The 19,720-nt window shown below is 39.9% G+C and overlaps 2 protein-coding genes across 3 annotated transcripts; one reads left to right on the top strand and one right to left on the bottom strand.

Annotated features, from left to right (window-relative positions):
- Positions 1-44: 44 nt before the first annotated feature.
- Positions 45-10,692, top strand: set (SET nuclear proto-oncogene). 2 transcript variants are annotated; one of them, XM_033048712.1, is made up of 8 exons: positions 45-375; positions 2,104-2,161; positions 3,324-3,466; positions 4,846-4,949; positions 5,909-6,022; positions 6,840-7,010; positions 7,521-7,667; positions 7,848-10,692. In XM_033048712.1, the coding sequence occupies exons 1-8, from the start codon at positions 303-305 to the stop codon at positions 7,869-7,871; spliced, it is 834 nt and encodes a 277-aa protein (XP_032904603.1). In that variant the 5' UTR covers positions 45-302; the 3' UTR covers positions 7,872-10,692. The 2 variants fall into 2 exon arrangements, with proteins under 2 accessions (XP_032904603.1, XP_032904602.1); XM_033048711.1 differs by lacking the exon at positions 45-375 and adding an exon at positions 578-737.
- A 1,203-nt stretch (positions 10,693-11,895) lies between these two features.
- On the bottom strand, positions 11,896-17,880 carry LOC116990768 (protein cereblon homolog). The gene is made up of 2 exons (XM_033048713.1): positions 17,487-17,880; positions 11,896-12,102 (listed from the first exon to the last, which is right to left on the bottom strand). Exons 1-2 carry the CDS (start codon positions 17,848-17,850, stop codon positions 11,948-11,950), a joined length of 519 nt encoding a protein of 172 aa, XP_032904604.1. The 5' UTR covers positions 17,851-17,880; the 3' UTR covers positions 11,896-11,947.
- Between the last annotated feature and the right edge of the window lie 1,840 nt (positions 17,881-19,720).

The following is a 19,720-nucleotide window of genomic DNA, read 5'->3' as shown; positions in this document are numbered from 1 at the left end:
GGGCCAATGGAAGGCGACGCTGAAGGGTATGTCGGAGCAAGGGCGGCGCGACGCGCCTGCGTGGTGGCGGCGGCTCGGAGTGCTGTGCTGTGGTGTGTGTGTGTCTGCGCGCGCGTGCGTGTGGAGCTGCTGGGCTCGAGCGTTTTTTTTCCACTGTGATAGAGGCGCGAGACCCACTCTGAGCCTTCGAGAGGGGGAAAGAGAACGAGTGAAGGGAAGATTAAACTAAATAAAAGCGCATCTAGAGCTTTTCATCTTTTTTCCCCTCTTTTTTTATTTCCCCCCTCTTTCCTCCTTCCAAGATGTCGGTCCCAGCGACAAAGATGAGTAAAAAAGAGGTGAACTCGAACCATGATGGAGCAGACGAGACCTCAGGTAATGAGACGCGTTTTTTTTGGGGGGGCTAAATGTGTTTATTATGTGTAATGCTGGTGAGTTTTGTTTGGAGGTTTATGCAAGTTGTGTGAAGGCCTGGTTTGAGTCGGTATTAATGTATGTAATGTGTGTATATGTGCGCGGAATGGCGGTCCCACGCTCCCCCTCTCGGTCAGGCTGGAGAGGAGCTGAAAGGCAGCGCGGGAGGGTAACTCATTCACTCCGGCGCCATGTTTATCAACTCGCGTACAGACGGGAAAAAAAAAAGAGAATCTCTCCTCCTCCTCCCTCATTGTGTAAGGCGGCCGCCATGATACCAGGAAAGAGAAATGGAGCCGCCGCGGCCTGCTCTTCGGCCGGAGGTGAGTTGCCCACCACTCCCCCCTCCCTCCCCTATATTTCTCCACACGCAAGACAACCGCCTCCACGCGAAGCCAAGAGCGGGCAAGGGCAATGTGCTGCGAGGGAGGTTCCGACTGCAGCTCCCCGCTAGTCTCTGCAACGCTTGGGGCGGATTGCAGACTGCCGACTGGGGGAATCAGAGGCCTAACCACGCGGCCTGATGTTAAAGGGATTATCTGCTCCTTGTTACTTGGACTGAGGCGATTTGAACCGCGAGCGCCGGAAATGGAAAGCCACAATACTACTTTAGACCATTCCTCTACACATGGGGCATTCGTGGAGATTACATTTATTGAGGCCCGCGTTGGTTTTGAGACTTTTGTCACTTCCCTTTTAAAGAAAAAAGTATATATGTTCTTAGAAAATAAACTAAGCGTAAATGTCTGAGGGTGGGAAAGTCAAATACATTTATAGAATTTTGATGCAGGAGTGAATTGAATACACAAACTAGAACCAAAAATCGCATTATAAGACAGACCCAAAAGGTTGCCTATTTCCTTCGCTCCATAGATGCTGCTTCACCCGCTGAATTTCTCCAGCATTTTTGTCTACCTCTTAACCGATTTTAATTGATCAGTTATGTTTCAGCGATTTTTCGCTGCAATTCATTTATTTTATAGTATTGTACTGATGAAGTAGTTGGGGAAGGAACCACGCGGCCGGTAATTTAGCGGGGGTTCATTCAACACAAAGGGAAGCAGCACTCAAACGTGGGTCGCAGGCGATTTGTTGACGTTTCTTGGTTTAAATCCGATATAATTGCGATCGGATTGGGATGGAGGGAGGAGTCTCGGACTAATGTGTATCTGACATCTATTTATGAATGTAATGTCCTTTTACGTTATTTTTCCGATTCTGGTCAATTTCGAAAAAAGAAACGGATTGCGTACTTGGAGTATGGTCTAGACGCAGATTTAGCAAAAATTCTTTCCCGGTTTTTAATACTCGAATGTTGTGTATAAAGGCTAATTCGTAGAATATTAATGTCCTTTCGAGCTTGTCCATTGCCTTCGAAGATTTAAATATTTTTTAGTACTTGCACAAGTCCGTGTCCAATGATGCCTAATCAAGAGTTTACTCGCTCTGCTTTCAACTCAAGTTTGAGGGTAGCATTCATTAACTTGTATTTGAAAGGGAGATTGTTTTCAATTGGGATTTAATAAAAGCATATTTGATGTAATTTTTTGTTTAGAATTGCCAAGGAATTCATTTAATTCAGAGCAAGTTTTGACATTAAAGCCAGCGTTAACATTTTTAAAATATCTGCTAGAATTGTGTTTTTCTGAATTTTAAGAAAATCTTTTACAAACACTACTTTCCTTACAGAAAAAGAGCAACAGGAAGCCATTGAACACATTGATGAAGTACAAAATGAAATAGACAGGTAACATTAAGGATACTCTAATTTTGCATTTTGGCTTCATGGAGTAAAAACAAACTATGTTGTATTGACAGTTCATTGTTTGAAAATGTTTCCACTACATTTGATTCTGATGTCCCTGTGACTTGATTTGTAGTAAAATAGCTTTCAAAGCTTTCCTTAGTCATTAAAAACTATAGTAAATCACATAAGATGGCTTTTAAAGAATTATCTATATAAAATAACAGTTGTACTAGAGGATCTGCGTATTAATGTTATTGTGTTTTTATCAGTTTATTTGGGATGCTTTCTCTGATTTTCAATATTTACTATCTGCTGATGATAATCTTAACTCTTGGGTTCCCTCTGAATCCATTTCATTACGTTGTGGGCATATTGTTGGTCTCTGTTCCAAAGGCTCTTAAGTCAAAGACTCTTATTAGGTATTCCAGAACTGAATGATAATTCCTTTGCTGGATATGTCACATCCCATGACAAATGGAAATGTTGAATTGTGACCTGTTACCAGAATTTTAACACAACTTTTAGTTCTTTATGAGGACATGTTCAATTGGTTCAAGTAGTTCTATGCAACAGTTGTGATTTAAATATTGTCTTGTTTGGCTGTTGTAAAACTTCAATCCCATTACATTCTAGGCAGCTTGATACAAAGTCTGTTCACCCATTCTGTTTAGAAATTAAGTGTAAATCTTAGAATTCTTTGAATTTAAAAATTTCATGTTTGAAATGTGAGATTCTGGCGAAAAAGGACGGTTATGAAACAATTACAGTCCATTTAAATCGTCATATAAACTTGTGGATTATGACTAGTTATCAATCATTTTGGATGGTGAAAAAGTGGGGGAGGTGGGAAGTGAAATAATTGCTGATATAAGGGAGAACTTTTAAGTTCAGTGGATAACTTGCTATCTTGGCAGAGGTTCGGGCAACAGTTGATTTTGGCATCTAATGAAGGATAAGTAGTTCTAAGTTCTCAGTTAATCTAGTTTCACCTGCTTTTTCAATGGTGCAGAGAGTGACCTGTAGTAATGTATGCTGGAAGGGGAACAGATTTGTATGGTAAAATGTATGTCTTGAACTTAATGTATATTCCTCCTTATATCCCAAATGTCTTACTACTAATGATACTTATGAGTTATTTAAAACAACACATCTTTTTATTTAGACTGAATGAACAGGCAAGCGAGGAAATTTTGAAAGTAGAGCAAAAATACAACAAGCTACGCCAGCCATACTTCCAGAAGCGGTCAGAACTCATTGCCAAAATCCCCAATTTTTGGGTGACTACGTTTGTCAACCATCCACAAGGTAAGTAGTGAAATGAAGTAAGTTAATCGTAATTCTTAATTGTGATACTTTTAAGATTGTTATATGTGTGTGTGTTTCAAGATTGAGTGAAGTGTAAACTTGGAAAGATTAAATTTTCATGCTCAAGTTTTACTGCTGAGCAGAAAGTGTCATTTTTCAAATGGCCTTTGTTCTGTTTGTTACTATCTAAGTGGTGTAATACTTTAATTTAAAACTAATGTTTGATGTAACTGAATTTTGTAGCATTTGTAATTGCTTGCCAAGGGATGACCTCTGGAGGGGACCATTGCTTATTGCACTGTAACAGCTTGATAATTTCAAGCATTGAGAATTTAGTATTTATGTGGAACTAGCATCCCTGGATTATGCTGCTTCTGAGTCGAGATGTTTTTGTTCCCCACGGTAGATTTTAGCTTTGTGCCATTGGCGTGCACTATATAATTAAATCTTGCTGTCATCTTTTTGTAAGTTTAACGTTTTCCCAACCTTTAAGTTAAATACGGTAGTAATCATAAAGCCATGTTAAGTTATCTTCATCTTAAATCTAAATTTGATTACTCAACACTTTTTGGGTAGTTTAATTAATTATTCTGACTGCTTTTCCATATATAGTGTGGAGATTGAATGAAAATTATTTGCTCATTTTACGGTACAAGGTAGTGAATTAACCCGCTTCATGAGGGGTTTCAGAACTTCTGTGGAAGTTTTGATTGTTTCTGTGGTGAAATTGGTAGCATTTGGATGACACATAAACATCCAGGTTATTTGGCAAAGGGAGAAGATAGCAGCTATGCATTTTCCATCCATTGCCTGCCTCCCTTGCATTCCTGACAGGAAGTCCTAAACTTTGATGTGCTGGGGCTGAAAATTATGTCTACATTCTAGCATTGTTGGCAAGCTGAACATTTTTTTTTAATGTAGTCATAATAGTAGCAATACATGCTTGTTTCTAAATTGTTATAAGATTTTTTTAAACTGCTTGCTTATTCAATAACACTTGCAATTATGTGAATAAACGTGCTTGCACGAAGAGCCATTCTCCAATGTGCAATTAAAATGGAAGAAATTCAAATGTGTTGTGGGAAATTCCTGTATCTGAATGGAAGATGACTCCCTTAACATGTTTGAAGATGTTAGCTGTGGAATTCTGTCACTTGCTAACTTAAACTTTTAGACGTGGATGCATGTTGGCATGTATTATTTTTGTCATTAATTGTTGAACTCAAATCCTGTGATCGTATTGATTAATATACAAATTGTTAACTAATTCTGTGGGCTTGAAACTGCTAGGCTGATGCGATTGATGCATCCGTTCTGGGCGGACAATCTGTAGTATTCAGATCAATTGAATTAACTGTAGTTTTTTTATTCTTTTCCAGTATCTGCACTTCTGGGAGAAGAGGATGAGGAGGCACTGCATTATCTGACAAGAGTGGAAGTGACAGAATTTGAAGATATCAAATCAGGTTATAGAATAGATTTTGTAAGTACATTATTTTTGTGGTGACAAGTAATATTGTGTATAAAAAATGTTCTATAGAACCAATTGGGAAAATATTTTGTATGCACTTGGATAACCCACAACAATGTTACATTTTTAGTATAATTTATACGCATGGGTTATTTTCTTTTTTCCTATGACTTGAAACTACAGTATACATAGTTTAAAAGACGTAAGCTGTGCGAACATTGGATTTTTGAGTACCAGTTGTAAACGTTATAGTTCTATTTTTGTAAAGTTTGGATTTTAACCAAACCTGCTTGGCACTCATCCAAGCTTTTCTGGAGCTTGTAATAAAATTGAAATTTTGGGTATTGATCCATATTTGATCTCCAATTAGGAGTAAATTAATTAATCCAAGGTTTGGCACAAATAGGGACACTTATTGTTTTGGAGGGTGAGTTTTCTGTCGTGGCTAATGTGCCATATTGCTCTATCAGAAACTCATGGGGAGAGGACACACCTTCTATGTTGAGTTAGCAGACAAGTCTACTCTAGTTGTGGTGTTCAAGTCTTTGAAAGTCAAGATTCATTACGTGTTCTCGCTCAAATAATAATGCATTGGTATTTCGCCTATTGTGGATTGTTTAAGGTAATAAATTTGAAGTAAATGAGATTTGATTTTTGTGCAGGTCAGGCAGAATTTTATATTAGTATAGGCATTTTGTATTAGGACCATTATTCATTTGCTACTGGTGTTTTTGGGAAATTACTCGGTGTTAGTCCACGTTAAATACATATGGTGCACCGGATTCAGAATTCCTTTTTGTATAGTTACGCTACGAGTAATGGGTCTTGCAATGGTTATGACAACTTTGTATGAGGTGATTTTATTTTGCTCTTGCCCATGTTTTCTTTTGCTTTCAAAATTTTGACACCCCCTGCTTCTTAATTGTGTTAATCACAGAAGACAACTAATAGGTGTTTTTTTTTTCTTTCAGTATTTTGATGAGAACCCATACTTTGATAATAAAGTCTTGTCCAAAGAGTTTCATCTGAATGAAAATGGAGATCCATCTTCAAAATCAACAGAAATCAAATGGAAACCAGGAAAGGTATGACCAATAGACTAAGGAGATGCATGTTAAACAAAAACAGAAAATTATGAAGAAACTCAGCAGGTCGGGCAGCATCTGCAGAAACATACTTATTGTTATGGGTGGCCTTTTGGTTTTACTATCTTAAGAATGGGAATTAAAGTTAAATTTCTCCAAGTTAATGGAGAACTGAACATTATCTTCTGATTAACATTTGTTTCCTTTGAGAAGTACTTCATACTACTCGCAAGTTGTTTACAAGCTAAATGTCCAGTACTATGTCTTTTGGCTCCATTAATTTCTATTGATTTGTCTTTTATGTAGAGTCTTATAGAGAGGGTGATCAGTGATTTGTTTTTTTAATAATTCTAGTACTGCTGTGGTGTATTGTATCTCCAAAATAGTTTACTACTGCTTGTGAGGTTGCTTCTGGTCCTCGAAGGGCTTCCCTTTTTACTTATTTTTAAATTTGAAGAATTGTGTTGCAAGGGATGGAAAGGATCATGTACAAACTCGATTGTTAAATTTAATTTTGCTTTTAATATTGTTTTATAGTGCTGATTGAACTATGTAGATGAAGTACTTTATTTAATAGAGCTTGCAGAATGCTTCAGAGAACATATTAGATGCTCTGGTAATTGATGTTGAAATAAGGTACTGATTATTTTTGCCCTTTTTTCACCTTAATAGTAATGACATGTGCTGATTTGAATTTATCCTCGATTTTTCACTTGAAAAATAGCTGTTTGAGGCTTTTTGTACCTACTGGTAATGCATTTAAAATACCATTATTGATCTTGACTGTGTGTAAAAGATGTATTTACTTTGTCTTAAGGACCTGACAAAGCGCTCCAGCCAGTCACAAACCAAAGTGGGCAGGAAGCGACAGCATGAAGAGCCAGAAAGCTTTTTTACCTGGTTTACTGATCACTCGGATGCAGGTGCGGACGAACTGGGAGAGGTTATCAAGGATGATATCTGGCCGAACCCCTTACAATATTATTTAGTGAGTGCATTTTTTCTTTGCAAACGTGCACATTTTGATTGTTAATTGCCTTAAGAGCTAAAGGATTTCTGCTTTGCAGACAGCTGACCCACAGGGAACTTGGCTTTCTATGCAAAATAGCATGTTTACCAGTTGTCGATCATAAGTAGCCCACGTTGGCTACAGCGGATCAGTAGTCTGGCTATGGCTGGACTCCTCTTCTCCCTATGCCCCACCCCAATTCAGTCACCATGGTTGACAGTCGTTTTGAATTCTAGATGTTAAAACATTTAATTCCTTGCTGCTTTGCTTCAGCTGAATTTGCCAATAGCTCCTTAATCTTAGTCTCAGCTGCAGTAACTGCTTTGTCAAACTATTACAGTAGCAAGCTTGTATTTGAATGATTATCATTTGATGCTGTAAATGTGTTGTAACAGCTTCTGCTTTATTTTACTTTGCACTGTATCTCTATGTTAATTTTAAAAAACTTGCGAAGTCCCATTATTGAGAAGGATAACAATGTATTCCCAGGTTCCAGACATGGAAGATGAAGAAGGAGATGGTGAAGATGAAGATGAGGAAGAGGAGGAGGGTTTGGAGGACATTGATGAAGAAGGAGATGAGGATGAAGAGGAAGATGAGGAAGAGGAGGAGGAAGGGGAAGAGGAAGAGGCAGAGGTAAGAGCTATTTGCTTCTGGTGCTTATGCTTCATGCTTTTTCTCTGCACTGAATGTCGACATCAAAATTTACCATTAAGCTCGTGTCCTGGAATAGAAATATTTACAGTTGCTCAGTTATCAGTTGCTCTGGAGCAGAGTTTAGGCATTTGTACTTACCTTTGTTCTTTTTCTTTTTAGGAGGAGGAAGGCGAAGATGACTGATTTGTTTGCTGTTGACATTCACCTCTTCCCCCTACTTTTTTTCTCTTTAGTCCCTGGGAGCAAGTTGCTGTCTCTTTGTGCTCAGTTTCCTTGTTCTCCTGAGGTCCTTAAACCATTATACACAATTGGGATGAGTTACATGCGCAAACTACAGTGGCAATCTCTTTCTGCCATTTTCCACGAACTGATATGAATTGTCCTCCAACCAGCTGATCAGCAGGCAGATATCCATAGTAATGTGATTTTTTTTTTACTTTTTATTTTAACCCCATCACCACCAACAAACGCAAATTCCCTCTGCTGGAAGCCCAGAACTTCTCTCTACCTTTTGTGCTGTGACCATAGATGATTTGAATAGGCTTTTTTCTTACCTGTTCTGGCCCAGAGATTACACTGTTTCCATGTATTGTGGACAAATAGCAGTTACCATCAAGTCCTTGTTTCCTTCTCTCTTGTAACAAATCGGGGTGTGATTGACGCACCTGAGGTAGATGCAGCTGGTTGGGTTCTACTGGGTGGGTTTGTTGGGTATTTTGAGGACGTGGCTGTACTTAGCACGTTGATGCATTGTATATTTTTACAACATCCCGTGCAACTAAAGCCAATACTTTTAAATATTAATCGATTTGAGCCCCACAGCAGACGGTGACAACCTGTAGAATCTTATTGGAATCTACATTCTCTAATGTAATTTTTTTTTGTTTCACTGGAAAGGAAAATTGCTCAGTTTTAAACGTTAAAAGTGTACAAGTTGCTTTGTTACAATAAAACTAAATGTGTACACAAAAAGTGTGTGGTGAGTTTACTTTTCACCTGGAATGTTCTGAGAGCTTGTTATCAAGACATCTTGAATAATTATTTTATAACGTTTAGAGGAAATTCTATGGAACTGAAGTAATATCTGACATCTGAAGAAGGGTCTTGATCCGAAACGTCACCCATTCCGTCTCCAGAGATGCTGAGTTACTCCAGCATATTGTGTCTACCTAATATCTGACTGACCGTCCAAATTGTTGTTTCAAAGTGGCCATTCCAAATTTTTTTTTTTGCATTCAATATTCTTTAAAACCAAATAAGTTACAAAAGTTGAAAACAAGTCGAAAACCAGTCATGTCATCTGCTGAATGTGATTTTATTTTTGGTATTGCAATTTAATATGCAATTTATTTAAATGCAGTATAGGCATAAGAGCAATTAATGTATTTGGTCCTACTATTGTACACTAAGTGTTTCTAGCCTGGTCTGTATTCAAATATATGTAAACAGCCCAAATGTGTGTAATTAGATTCCTTTTCTGTATTTAATAGCTATTAGATTGTAACTAAAACAGAATAAGATTGCAACTTGGCATTCCCTTTACTCAAATGGGTCCAGTGCTGCATTGCAAGTTTGATAACCATATTCTGCATTGGACAGTTGGTTAATTAATGGTGTCTCTTAAATTCCAAGATTTGTTTTGACTTCTAGTTAAGTTTAAGTTGTGTGTTGTCTTGGCAATAGCTATATATCTGATGGCTTGTTTTGTTGATCTAAAATGCGCCATGGGTACCATGCCAACTGCGATTAGCCCCATTTTACAGATTGTGTACAGATAATTATCTGAACCTCCGTTGGGCTTGATTATTGAATTTGAATTAATGGTACAATACATATACTGGATTTGATGTGTTCTTGAATACATTTATTTCTGGTTATGTTATTCGTGGTTTTTTTCATTTGGGATTCAATTATCCGATCAGTAATGTGACACCACTGGGAGCTTAGTTTTCAAAATCCTAAATGCAAGTATTTTAAGCTCATTTAGTTTAATTTTCTTGTTGCTATTTCATGAATTTATTTTTTTCGTACTAAATAATAACCATTTTGAATTGCTAATGTGCAGTGAAAAGGTTAGTCTCCGAATACCAAACTGTTTTGTGGGTTGAACTTGTCCCAATTCCATTAATCCTGATTCATGCAGTTTTGGTTGTTTTTTTATTTTGCGTTGACCTTTTCTCACTTGTTTGACTTTTCAATTGCTGAGTGGGAAATTCTATCACTTGCATTAACGGTTATAAAATAGGCCATTATGTATCGCTATACATGCCTTGTTCCTAAACCTTGCCAGAATGGTGCCCTAATTTGGCTTTGTATATTTGTCCTGATCTACATTTCAATGAAATTGCAACAGTATTATGAGAATATCTGCTTAACACCTGCCCAATACCCCCTTAGACAGTAATATAACTGGAGCAACTAATGAGTTTCACGGGTGCAAATTAAATTTCTGCTGGTGTGTAGTATATCTTCAGGAGTATTGTACATTAGCATGTTTTTTTCCCCACTGGGGGATATACATTTTTTTAAAGAATCCTTCAGTTGAGACTGTCTTTGCCACTCTCTTGAAGGATAATTGTGGTCAAGCTCCTCAGCAAGCTTTACCAGCCATTTACCATTTGTCTTCATTCGGCAACTTAATGGAACAAAATAATAATTCGACCACCAGCTAGCAGAAGGGATATGTTCCTATAATTTATGGTTCTGGAAGTATTTTAATAAAAGATGGTATAAAATTTACTGATAACCAGAGCTATCTAGATTTTTGGAATTTGTTTACATGTCTGTCCTGGCATGTAACGTCTTTTTGCTTGATGTTCTGGAGAGGAAGGTGTATAAACAATATTTTAGGATATTCCACTGGTTTGTAGACACCCATGTACTGGGGTTTGTTTCACATGACAGCCTGAGGTGTCGTGACTTCATCTTTAAAACTTTGTTTTTTAAACAAATAGTTCTCATCTGTCCTGTTATCAACAATAAAGTTTGTATACATGTTTTGCCACAGTGCTGTACATTGTCTTTACTGCTCTGAATGTACAATGCCAATAGCATTATCCAATATGTTAGCTGGACACTAGTCGTTTAATATTTGACATAACTTTGTCATTTAGCTATCGAGAATACTTTGCTGTTGATAGCTCCGGATAGCAGCAATCAGTGACCAAAATTGCTTTTTAACTGCATTTTGAGAATTGACCAATGGCTTTTGATAGAACTATAGTTGAGACTTATCTACATTAGGTCAGAAAAGAAATCCATCCTAAGAAATCAAGCACTGTTTCTCTAACTATGCTCTGGAACAGTGTGTGTAATGTACATTGTTTAAATCTAAAGTACAATTCATTTCTGTCACTAGAAATGGTGCTCAATTGCAGAGAACTATAAAATCCAATGAAAGGCAAACACCAGGAACTATTCATGAAGGGGATTCTGCAAATTGATTGAAGATTTGTTATTGTCATGTTCTTAATTTTGCCTGTGGACTTGATGCTCTCCTAACTTGAATATATATGAAAATAGATGATAATTGCCTTAGAAACCCTGATCAGCCTACAACCAAATCTCTTTGTTCTCTAGTATTGATCATGTGTCCAATGCTGTGGAGTACTAAAGTACTATGTTTTTGTTATTGATTTGTCAACTTCCTAAATTATTTTGAATGTGATGGCCCACGTCAGAATAAAGCTGGCAACAAAGTGATGCTGAAACCATATTTGTTGAAAGTAATGTATAATTCCTAACATGTAGTTTGTGCTAGAGTTCTGTTTTCTTTCAAATTAGTGGGAGAAGAGGAAGAAAAATACTTTCTCTCACTGAGCCCGACCACTGACTCTACATCCAAAGAGTAGTGGTAAGGCTACTCTTTGGATGTAAAACATTTTCATCTTGTCCAAACACTTCCTGTATTAAAAAGGGTCTGTTTTTGTCAAATATGACCACAGCTAAAAACTAGTTTTATCCTTGTGCCATCGCAAATCTAGTTTCATAGAGGTCCACAATAGGAGCATTTTTTATTATTCCCCTTTTTAATTCATGACAGACCTTTCAGCTAAGAGGAACATTAAAAGTTGTCAAACAACATTTAAATGTGTAAGAATTGCACATGCTGGTTTAAACCGAAGATAGATACAAAAAGCTGGAGTAACTCAGTGGGACAGGCAGCATCTCTGGAGATAAATCTTCATCTTGTGGAAAGCATAGTCAATTATTCACCAAACAAAATATTTATTTTTAATTATAAAAATTAAACATGGATTTTATTGTTGGTATGACTTGGGCACCATAAGAAGTGTAGCAGCAAAGTTCTCTTGCAGAAGTCTGTCTATAATCAGGGCAACAAATGTCTCTTCAGATTCTTCAAATTCTTTATCTGTAACGTGTTGAGGCCAAATATTGGGCTGAAATGACCACCCTGATGAAACGAACAATCGACAAACATGAAACAAAAAGTGAAGAAAGCAAACAGCATTAACCCCTCTTCCAGACCATTATACAATAGCAACAGTAGTGACGAGCTTTGCATATTCGTGAACAAAAGTTGAGACCAGGCCAAAGGAAGAGATCTGAGAAGTTGAAGAAAGAGATATAATTTAGAATCGAAGAATGAGGGGAAGGGGTTCCAGAACTTGAAATGTGGACAGGTATATGGATGACTAAACCTGATAGGATTAACAAAAAGTGTTGTACCAGAGCCCAGCTTTGGGCAAATTTACATGGAGGGTTGTATCTTGGATCGTTTCAAGAGAGAGTTAGATAGAGCTCTTAAGTCAGGGGATATGGGGAGAAGGCAGGAACAGGGTGCTGATTGTGGATCGTAGGGCCGAATGGCCTACTGTGGCACCTATTGTCTATAAGCAAAATTTGGAATGCCTTTGAGAATGTTCAATCCATGCACCATGAACACAAAGCAGCCAGCACTGGGAAAGCACAGAATTTCCATGTTTCCCTACCACATAGGACATACCACACCAGTTGCCAAGTAACTTACTAAGTCACACTTGGGCACGTGGGAGAACATGCAAATTCCACACATACAGCACTGGAGCTCAAGATTGAACCTAGTTCCCTACAGGGTTTCTTCCATTATGAAGCCATAAGACCACCCACTTGTCCCTTCAGGCACCTCCTGTCCTTTCTATGGAAGAGTCCGTGGTTCCAACATTGGTATTTCAGCTACCTCTAAACCCATAAAATTGGAGTGCAACCATGTCCTCCATCCTGAAAGGATGCTCAAGAAGAAGCCACCAACTTGATGCAAGTTATATTAGAAAACATGAAAATAGGAGCAGAATAGATTACTCAAGCCTGCCCTTCCATTCAATATGATCAAGCTTGATCTGTCCCATTCCTCAGCTCTTATCTGCCATTTCCCCTTAGCCCCCAATTCCACTATCTTTAAAAGGAAAGCCCCAATGATCGTGATTCTATAACTTTCCAGGGCATCTCCATTTTAAATGGCAATTGAATTTGTCACAACTCTCAGTTTGAGACTTCCACCCATGATAATTTCTCAACATTACCCTGTATTGCTCATCTCAGAATGTTAAACTCCAAAAGAATACAGATGCAACTTTTTAGCCACTTGCAAAAGGACAACCTATAGCCAAGGGAATCTTCTTAGGATTGCTTCCAAAACTAATATATCCTTTGTCGAATATGTTAAGGGGACCAAAACTATGCGGTACTTCAGGTTGGCCTCACTAACACCCTGTACAATTGTAACTCATTAAACGAGCCTGATAACATTTTGAGATTTATGTACAAGAACACCTAGATCTTCCTGTAAAAAAGGACACAAAGTGCTGGAGTAACTGGGGTGACCTGTTACTTCAGCATTCAATGTCATTTTTTTGTAAACCAGCATCTGCAGTTTCGTTTTTCTAGATCTCCCTGTCTTTCACTCATTTATAATCTCTATCTATTATTATATTACTAAAAGTCTCGTCTTGTTTCTATCTATCTATCTATGCGTACGCGATCTGGGACCTACGGCAAAACGGTACACTAGCTCAAACATTTATGCACCACCTTACTCAGTTTTGTCTCGCGGTCGTTCCTATAAAGTTCCGTTCAGATTGATATATTTCGCGAGAAATGTTACATTTTTAAACTTAAAAAGTCAAGATTTGAGAATAAATTCTTCATTCTGCAGCTATATCTTCAGCTATGACTTCACAATGCTACATTATTGCAATCTCAGCACACTCAGTCCTGCCAGGTGTGGGGGGGAGGGGAAAGAAGAGGGAGGGTGAAGAGATAGTGGGGGGGGAGGTGAGGGATAGGAGGGGGTAGGGAGTGACTGAAGGTAAGGGAGAGGTGAGGGAGGGATTGGTGAGGAGAGGGGAAAGAAGAGGGAGGGTGAATATGAGGGATGTGGGGAAATGAGCCACACCTACGCAGTTGGGGGCTATGGATGAGTGGTGGAATATTGCGTTGGGGAACGGGTGTGGTGAAATATTGCATTAGGGAACGGGTTGCGTTGGGGGACCGGGCCTTCTGTGTGACGGACCCAACGGGTCCCACTTAGTCTAGTTCTTTCTATTTAGAGGTCTGCCTTTTGATTCCTCTTAACAAAGTTCAAAACTTTTCCATAATAAACTAATTTGTCAGGTTTTTACTCTTTGAATCTATATCCTGTTGCATCAGTTTAGTTTGTCACATGTACCGTGGTACAGTGAAAAGCTTTTTGTTGCCTGCTAACCAGTCAGCAGAAAGACAATACATGATTACAATCAATCCATTTACAGTGTATAGATATATGATAAGGGAATAACGTTTAGTGCAAGATAAAGCCAGCAAAGTCCCGTCAAGGGTAGTCCGAGGGACATCAAAGAGGTAGATAGTAGTTCGGCACTGCTCTTTGGTAGTGGTAGGATGATTAAGTTGCCTGATAACAGCTTGGAAGAAACTGTCCCTAAATCTGGTGGTGTGCACTTTCACACTTCTTCCCCTTTTGCCTGATGGGAGAGGGGAGAAGAGGGAGTGGCCAGGGTGCGACTCGGCCTTGATTATACTGCTAGCCTTGCCGAGGCAGCGTGAGGTATAAATGGAATCAAGAGACAGGAGGTTGGTTTGTGTGATGGCCTGGGCTGCGTCCACAATTAGCTGCAATTATTTTACAGTCCTTGATGGAGCTGTTCCCAAACCAAGCTGTGATGCATCCTGATAAAAATGCTTTATATGGTGCATCTGTTGAAGTCGGTGAGAGTTGTAGGGGACATGCCAAACTTCCTAAGCCTTCAAAGGAAGCAGAGGCGTAGGTGTACCTTCTTGGTCGTTGCTTCAATATGGGTGATCCAGGGGAAGTTGTTGGTGATATTGACCAAGGAATTTGAAGTTTTCGACCATCTCTACTTCGGCACCATCAATGCAAACTCAGGTTAGCTTCTTGAATTCGATCACCATCTCCTTTGTCTTGCTGACATTGAGAGAAAGGTTGTTGTCTCGACACCAGGACACGAGGTTCTCAATCTCCTTCCTGTACTCCGTCTCATCATTATTTGATAACAGCCCCACAATGGTGGTGTTGTCAGCGAATTTGAAAATTGAATTAGATTTGTACATGGCTGCGCAGTCATGGGTGTACAAGGAGTAAAGAAGGGGGCTGAGAACACATCGTTGCGGAGCCCCCGTGTAGAGGATTATTGTGGAGGATGATTCGTCCCCTATCCTCACGGATTGTGGTCTGTTGGTCAGGAAGTCGAGGATCCAGTTGCAGAGATGAGTGCTGATCCCAAGTCCTGCGAGTTTGATGATAAGCTTGGATGGTATAATGGTATTGAAGGCAGAGCTGTAGTCTATGGGGTCTGACGTAGGTGTCTCTTTTCTCTCGGTGTTCTAGGGATGAGTGTAGGGCTAGGGCGATGGCATCATCCGTGGACCTTTTGTGGTGGTAGGCGAACTGCAATGGGTCAAGGCCGCGGGGTAGCCTCTCAAAGCATTTCATGATGGTGGATGTCAAGACCACTGGACGGTAGTTGTTTAGGCATGAGGTCTTGCTTTTCTTCGCCACTGGGATGATGGTGGTCTTCTTCAAGCAGGTGGGTACTTCAGAACGGAGTAGGGGGAGATTAAAGATGTCCGTGAATACTCCCTCTAGCTAGTCCGTGCAGCTACTAAGGACACGGCTAGGAACTCCGTCTGGTTCAGTTGCTTTCCGTGGGTTTATCCTCAGGAAGGCCAATCTAACCTCTGTTACAGTCACCCTGGGGGGAACACATCGGAGTCTGACAGATCGGGTATATCCGCTCTGTTGGCCTATTGCTTGAAGCGAGCATAGAAAGCATTCAGTTCATCGGGTAGGGTTGCACTATCACCAATGATGTTGCCTGACCGTGCTTTGCAGCCAGTAATCTTATTCAGACCGTCCCACATTCTCTGTGTGTCTGAGTGTACATGTCCGTGTGTACATGTTCTCCCACTTCATTTAGTGTTAACAACAAACGGACATACCTGATGCCTGCTCCTGTCTCCAAGCAATTAATACCAGTAGTGACTAATTATGGGCCAAAAACTGATCCTTGGCTACTCCACGAATGATATCCTTCCAGAGCCCCATGTCTTCACATTTACATTCTGTCCCCCTCTCTCTGCCATTCTCTCCCTCACATACAATCAGAGTGTTTTGAATTAGAGCAGGTTTGTGAAGGATGGAAGTTGGTCAAGTGGAAAAAGGAGTTATATTTTGCCATCACCCTTGAAGGTGGTATGTTCTTTGTAAAACATCACATCAGCAGACAATATTTGGAGCTGATTAAAAAAAAATTGAATAAGGGACATGGAGAAATTGAGGAGTGTGGTTGAGACATATCGAAAATAGTGGAGTAGGCTGGGGGGGGGGGGGGTTTGGGGCTTTATTTATATCAAATTAATGCACCAAACACCCCCCTAGCCTACTCCACTATTTTTGACAGGTCTCAACCACACTCCTCAATTTCTCCATGTCCCTTATTCAATTTTTTAAAATCAGCTCCAAATATTGTCTGCTGATGTGATGTTTTACAAAGAATTATAATCTTAACATCTACCGAATGTTTCCTCTCAGAAATGGGTACATTGAGTTTGAGTTTAATTTATTGTCATGTTTACCAATGCACAAAGACAATACGTGATTACAATCAAGCCATCCACAGTGTACAAATACATGATAATGGGAATAATGTGAATAACATTTAGTGCAAGATAAAATCCAATAAAGTCCAATCAAAGATAGTCAGAGGGTCTCCAATGGGGTAGATAGTAGCTCAAGGCTGCTCTCTAGTTGTTGGTAGGATGGTTCAGTTGCCTGATAACTGCTGGAAAGAAACTGTCCCTGAATCTGTCCGTGTGCATTTTCATACTTCTATACCTCTTGCCCGATGGGAGAAGGAAGAAGAGAGAGATAATTTCCCATTCTGTCTTTCTAGCCCTAGGAATCCTATAATTATCCTAAAATAATAATATTATTTGCACAATCTATAATGCCCTGGAGCCATTTGCCAGAGCTTATTTGCCAAATGCTCGAACTCTTTACACAATAATTTAGGGAGTATCCTCATCATACAAAATACACAGTTTCAAGAAATCCATAATTGGATTTGCGTTTGCCTTGTCAACAATATATGTATACAAAGTGTTCAAAAGGGAACTGCAGATGTATGTATATATGTATACACACAGGCACAAATCGCGTTTGATCCCATCGATAACGACAATCGACGACTTGCAGGAAAATGTGCTTTTAATGCATTTGCACGTACAATATTTTAAAGCGCTGTAACTGATATCGAAATGAAGAGACGGAAACAAGCTACTTGCCTAAATGGCTGTGACATCTGGGACACGTTGCCACTGTCCAAGAATATCCAGGAAACCAGGAGACCTGGTCGTCCGCCGGCCAGTGCTTGTGGACGGCAGCTCGCTTGAAAGTGAGCACCTGGAAACGAAGGCCCTGCGGGTTCTGGAAGAGCAGCACCGGGACCCTTCGCTCACCGATCAGCGTGTCGTTCCTCTGAGCTAAAGCCAAGGGACTGGCCACAAATTTAAGGTCCCGACTGACAGCCACCTCGTAACCACATGACCTGCACAGCAAGAGCTCGTCCCCCGACTCCTCTTCCTTCCCCTGACTGGCGTTATGTCCGCTCACGGCGGAGACCGACATCAGCAGCAACATCCACCACATCTTTCAGGCCGCTTCCCACTCCTACCCCACCTGAGAGAAAAAGTAAAATATAACGTGTTAATTTCTCCAGAATAAAATTACTTTCAAATACATATTTTTTATCGCCGTAGCCAGCAAATTATTTCAAATTTGCCCGGGACCCATGGTACTGTAACGCATTTTGCAGCACATATTTTAATTCTCCAGCCTTTTTAACTATAGCTTTCCTGCAACTTACATTTAAATGTCTTAGAGAAGAAACACATAGCAATGTAAGAGCCTCGGACATTTATCTCCTCCACCCCCTACTGGCTGGAGGATTCTATACACTTTCTGCTGTTGAGATAGAATCACTTCATTTCACGGGTTCCATTAATATCACATCCTACTTTTCAAGGTCGTCTAAAAACAATTTCCCTTTCAAACATGCAAGGGAAACTTGCATTCGCACACAGCCTAAAGCACGTTGCAGCTAATTAACTACTTTAGTAATTTAGAAAATGGAATAGCCATTTAGCATTCAGGATGACATAAACAGTATAATCATTATATACAAAATATCTTGTATCATAGAAACATAGAAATTAGGTGCAGGAGTAGGCCATTCGGCCCTTCGAGCCTGCACCGCCATTCAATATGATCATGGCTGATCATCCAACTCAGTATCCCGTACCTGCCTTCTCTCCATACCCTCTGATCCCCTTAGCCACAAGGGCCACATCTAACTCTTAAATATAGCCAATGAACTGGCCTCAACTACCCTCTGTGGCAGAGAGTTCCAGAGATTCACCACTCTCTGTGTGAAAAAAGTTTTTCTCATCTCGGTTTTAAAGGATTTCCCCCTTATCCTTAAGCTGTGACCTCTTGTCCTGGACTTCCCCAACATCGGGAACAATCTTCCTGCATCTAGCCTGTCCAACCCCTTAAGAATTTTGTACGTTTCTATAAGATCCCCTCTCAATCCCCTAAATTCTAGAGAGTATAAACCAAGTCTATCCAGTCTTTCTTCATAAGACAGTCCTGACATCCCAGGAATCAGTCTGGTGAACCTTCTCTGCACTCCCTCTATGGCAATAATGTCCTTCCTCAGATTTGGAGACCAAAACTGTACGCAATACTCCAGGTGTGGTCTCACCAAGACCCTGTACAACTGCAGTAGAACCTCCCTGCTCCTATACTCAAATCCTTTTGCTATGAAAGCTAACATACCATTCGCTTTCTTCACTGCCTGCTGCACCTGCATGCCTACTTTCAATGACTCATCAGTCTGAAGAAGGGTTTCGGCCCGAAACGTCGCCTATTTCCTTCGCTCCATAGATGCTGCTGCACCCGCTGAGTTTCCCCAGCAATTTTGTGTACCTACTTTCAATGACTGGTGTACCATGACACCCAGGTCTCGCTGCATCTCCCCTTTTCCTAATCGGCCACCATTTAGATAATAGTCTGCTTTCCTGTTTTTGCCACCAAAATGGATAACCTCACATTTATCCACATTATACTGCATCTGCCAAACATTTGCCCACTCACCCAGCCTATCCAAGTCACCTTGCAGTCTCCTAGCATCCTCCTCACAGCTAACACTGCCCCCCAGCTTAGTGTCATCCGCAAACTTGGAGATATTGCCTTCAATTCCCTCATCCAGATCATTAATATATATTGTAAATAGCTGGGATCCCAGCACTGAGCCTTGCGGTACCCCACTAGTCACTGCCCGCCATTGTGAAAAGGACCCGTTTACTCCTACTCTTTGCTTCCTGTTTGCCAACCAGTTCTCTATCCACATCAATACTGAACCCCCAATGCCGTGTGCTTTAAGTATATATACTAATCTCTTATGTGGGACCTTGTCGAAAGCCTTCTGGAAGTCCAGATACACCACATCCACTGGTTC

This window comes from Amblyraja radiata, chromosome 32 (genome assembly GCF_010909765.2).
Source record: "Amblyraja radiata isolate CabotCenter1 chromosome 32, sAmbRad1.1.pri, whole genome shotgun sequence".
Lineage (NCBI taxonomy): Eukaryota > Metazoa > Chordata > Chondrichthyes > Rajiformes > Rajidae > Amblyraja > Amblyraja radiata.
Note: the sequence above shows the minus strand (reverse complement) of the source record. Positions and strands in the feature narration are given on the sequence as shown.

Coding starts and splice junctions, on each gene's coding strand:
- set (XM_033048712.1), top strand. CDS start 303: ATGTCGGTCCCAGCGACAAAGATGAGTAAAAAAGAGGTGAACTCGAAC. Junction 2,162..3,323: donor GTACAAAATGAAATAGACAG/GTAACATTAAGG, acceptor CTTTTTATTTAG/ACTGAATGAACAGGCAAGCG. Junction 7,011..7,520: donor ACCCCTTACAATATTATTTA/GTGAGTGCATTT, acceptor ATGTATTCCCAG/GTTCCAGACATGGAAGATGA.
- LOC116990768 (XM_033048713.1), bottom strand. CDS start 17,850: ATGTGGTGGATGTTGCTGCTGATGTCGGTCTCCGCCGTGAGCGGACAT. Junction 12,103..17,486: donor CAGATGTCACAGCCATTTAG/GCAAGTAGCTTG, acceptor TCGTTTCATCAG/GGTGGTCATTTCAGCCCAAT.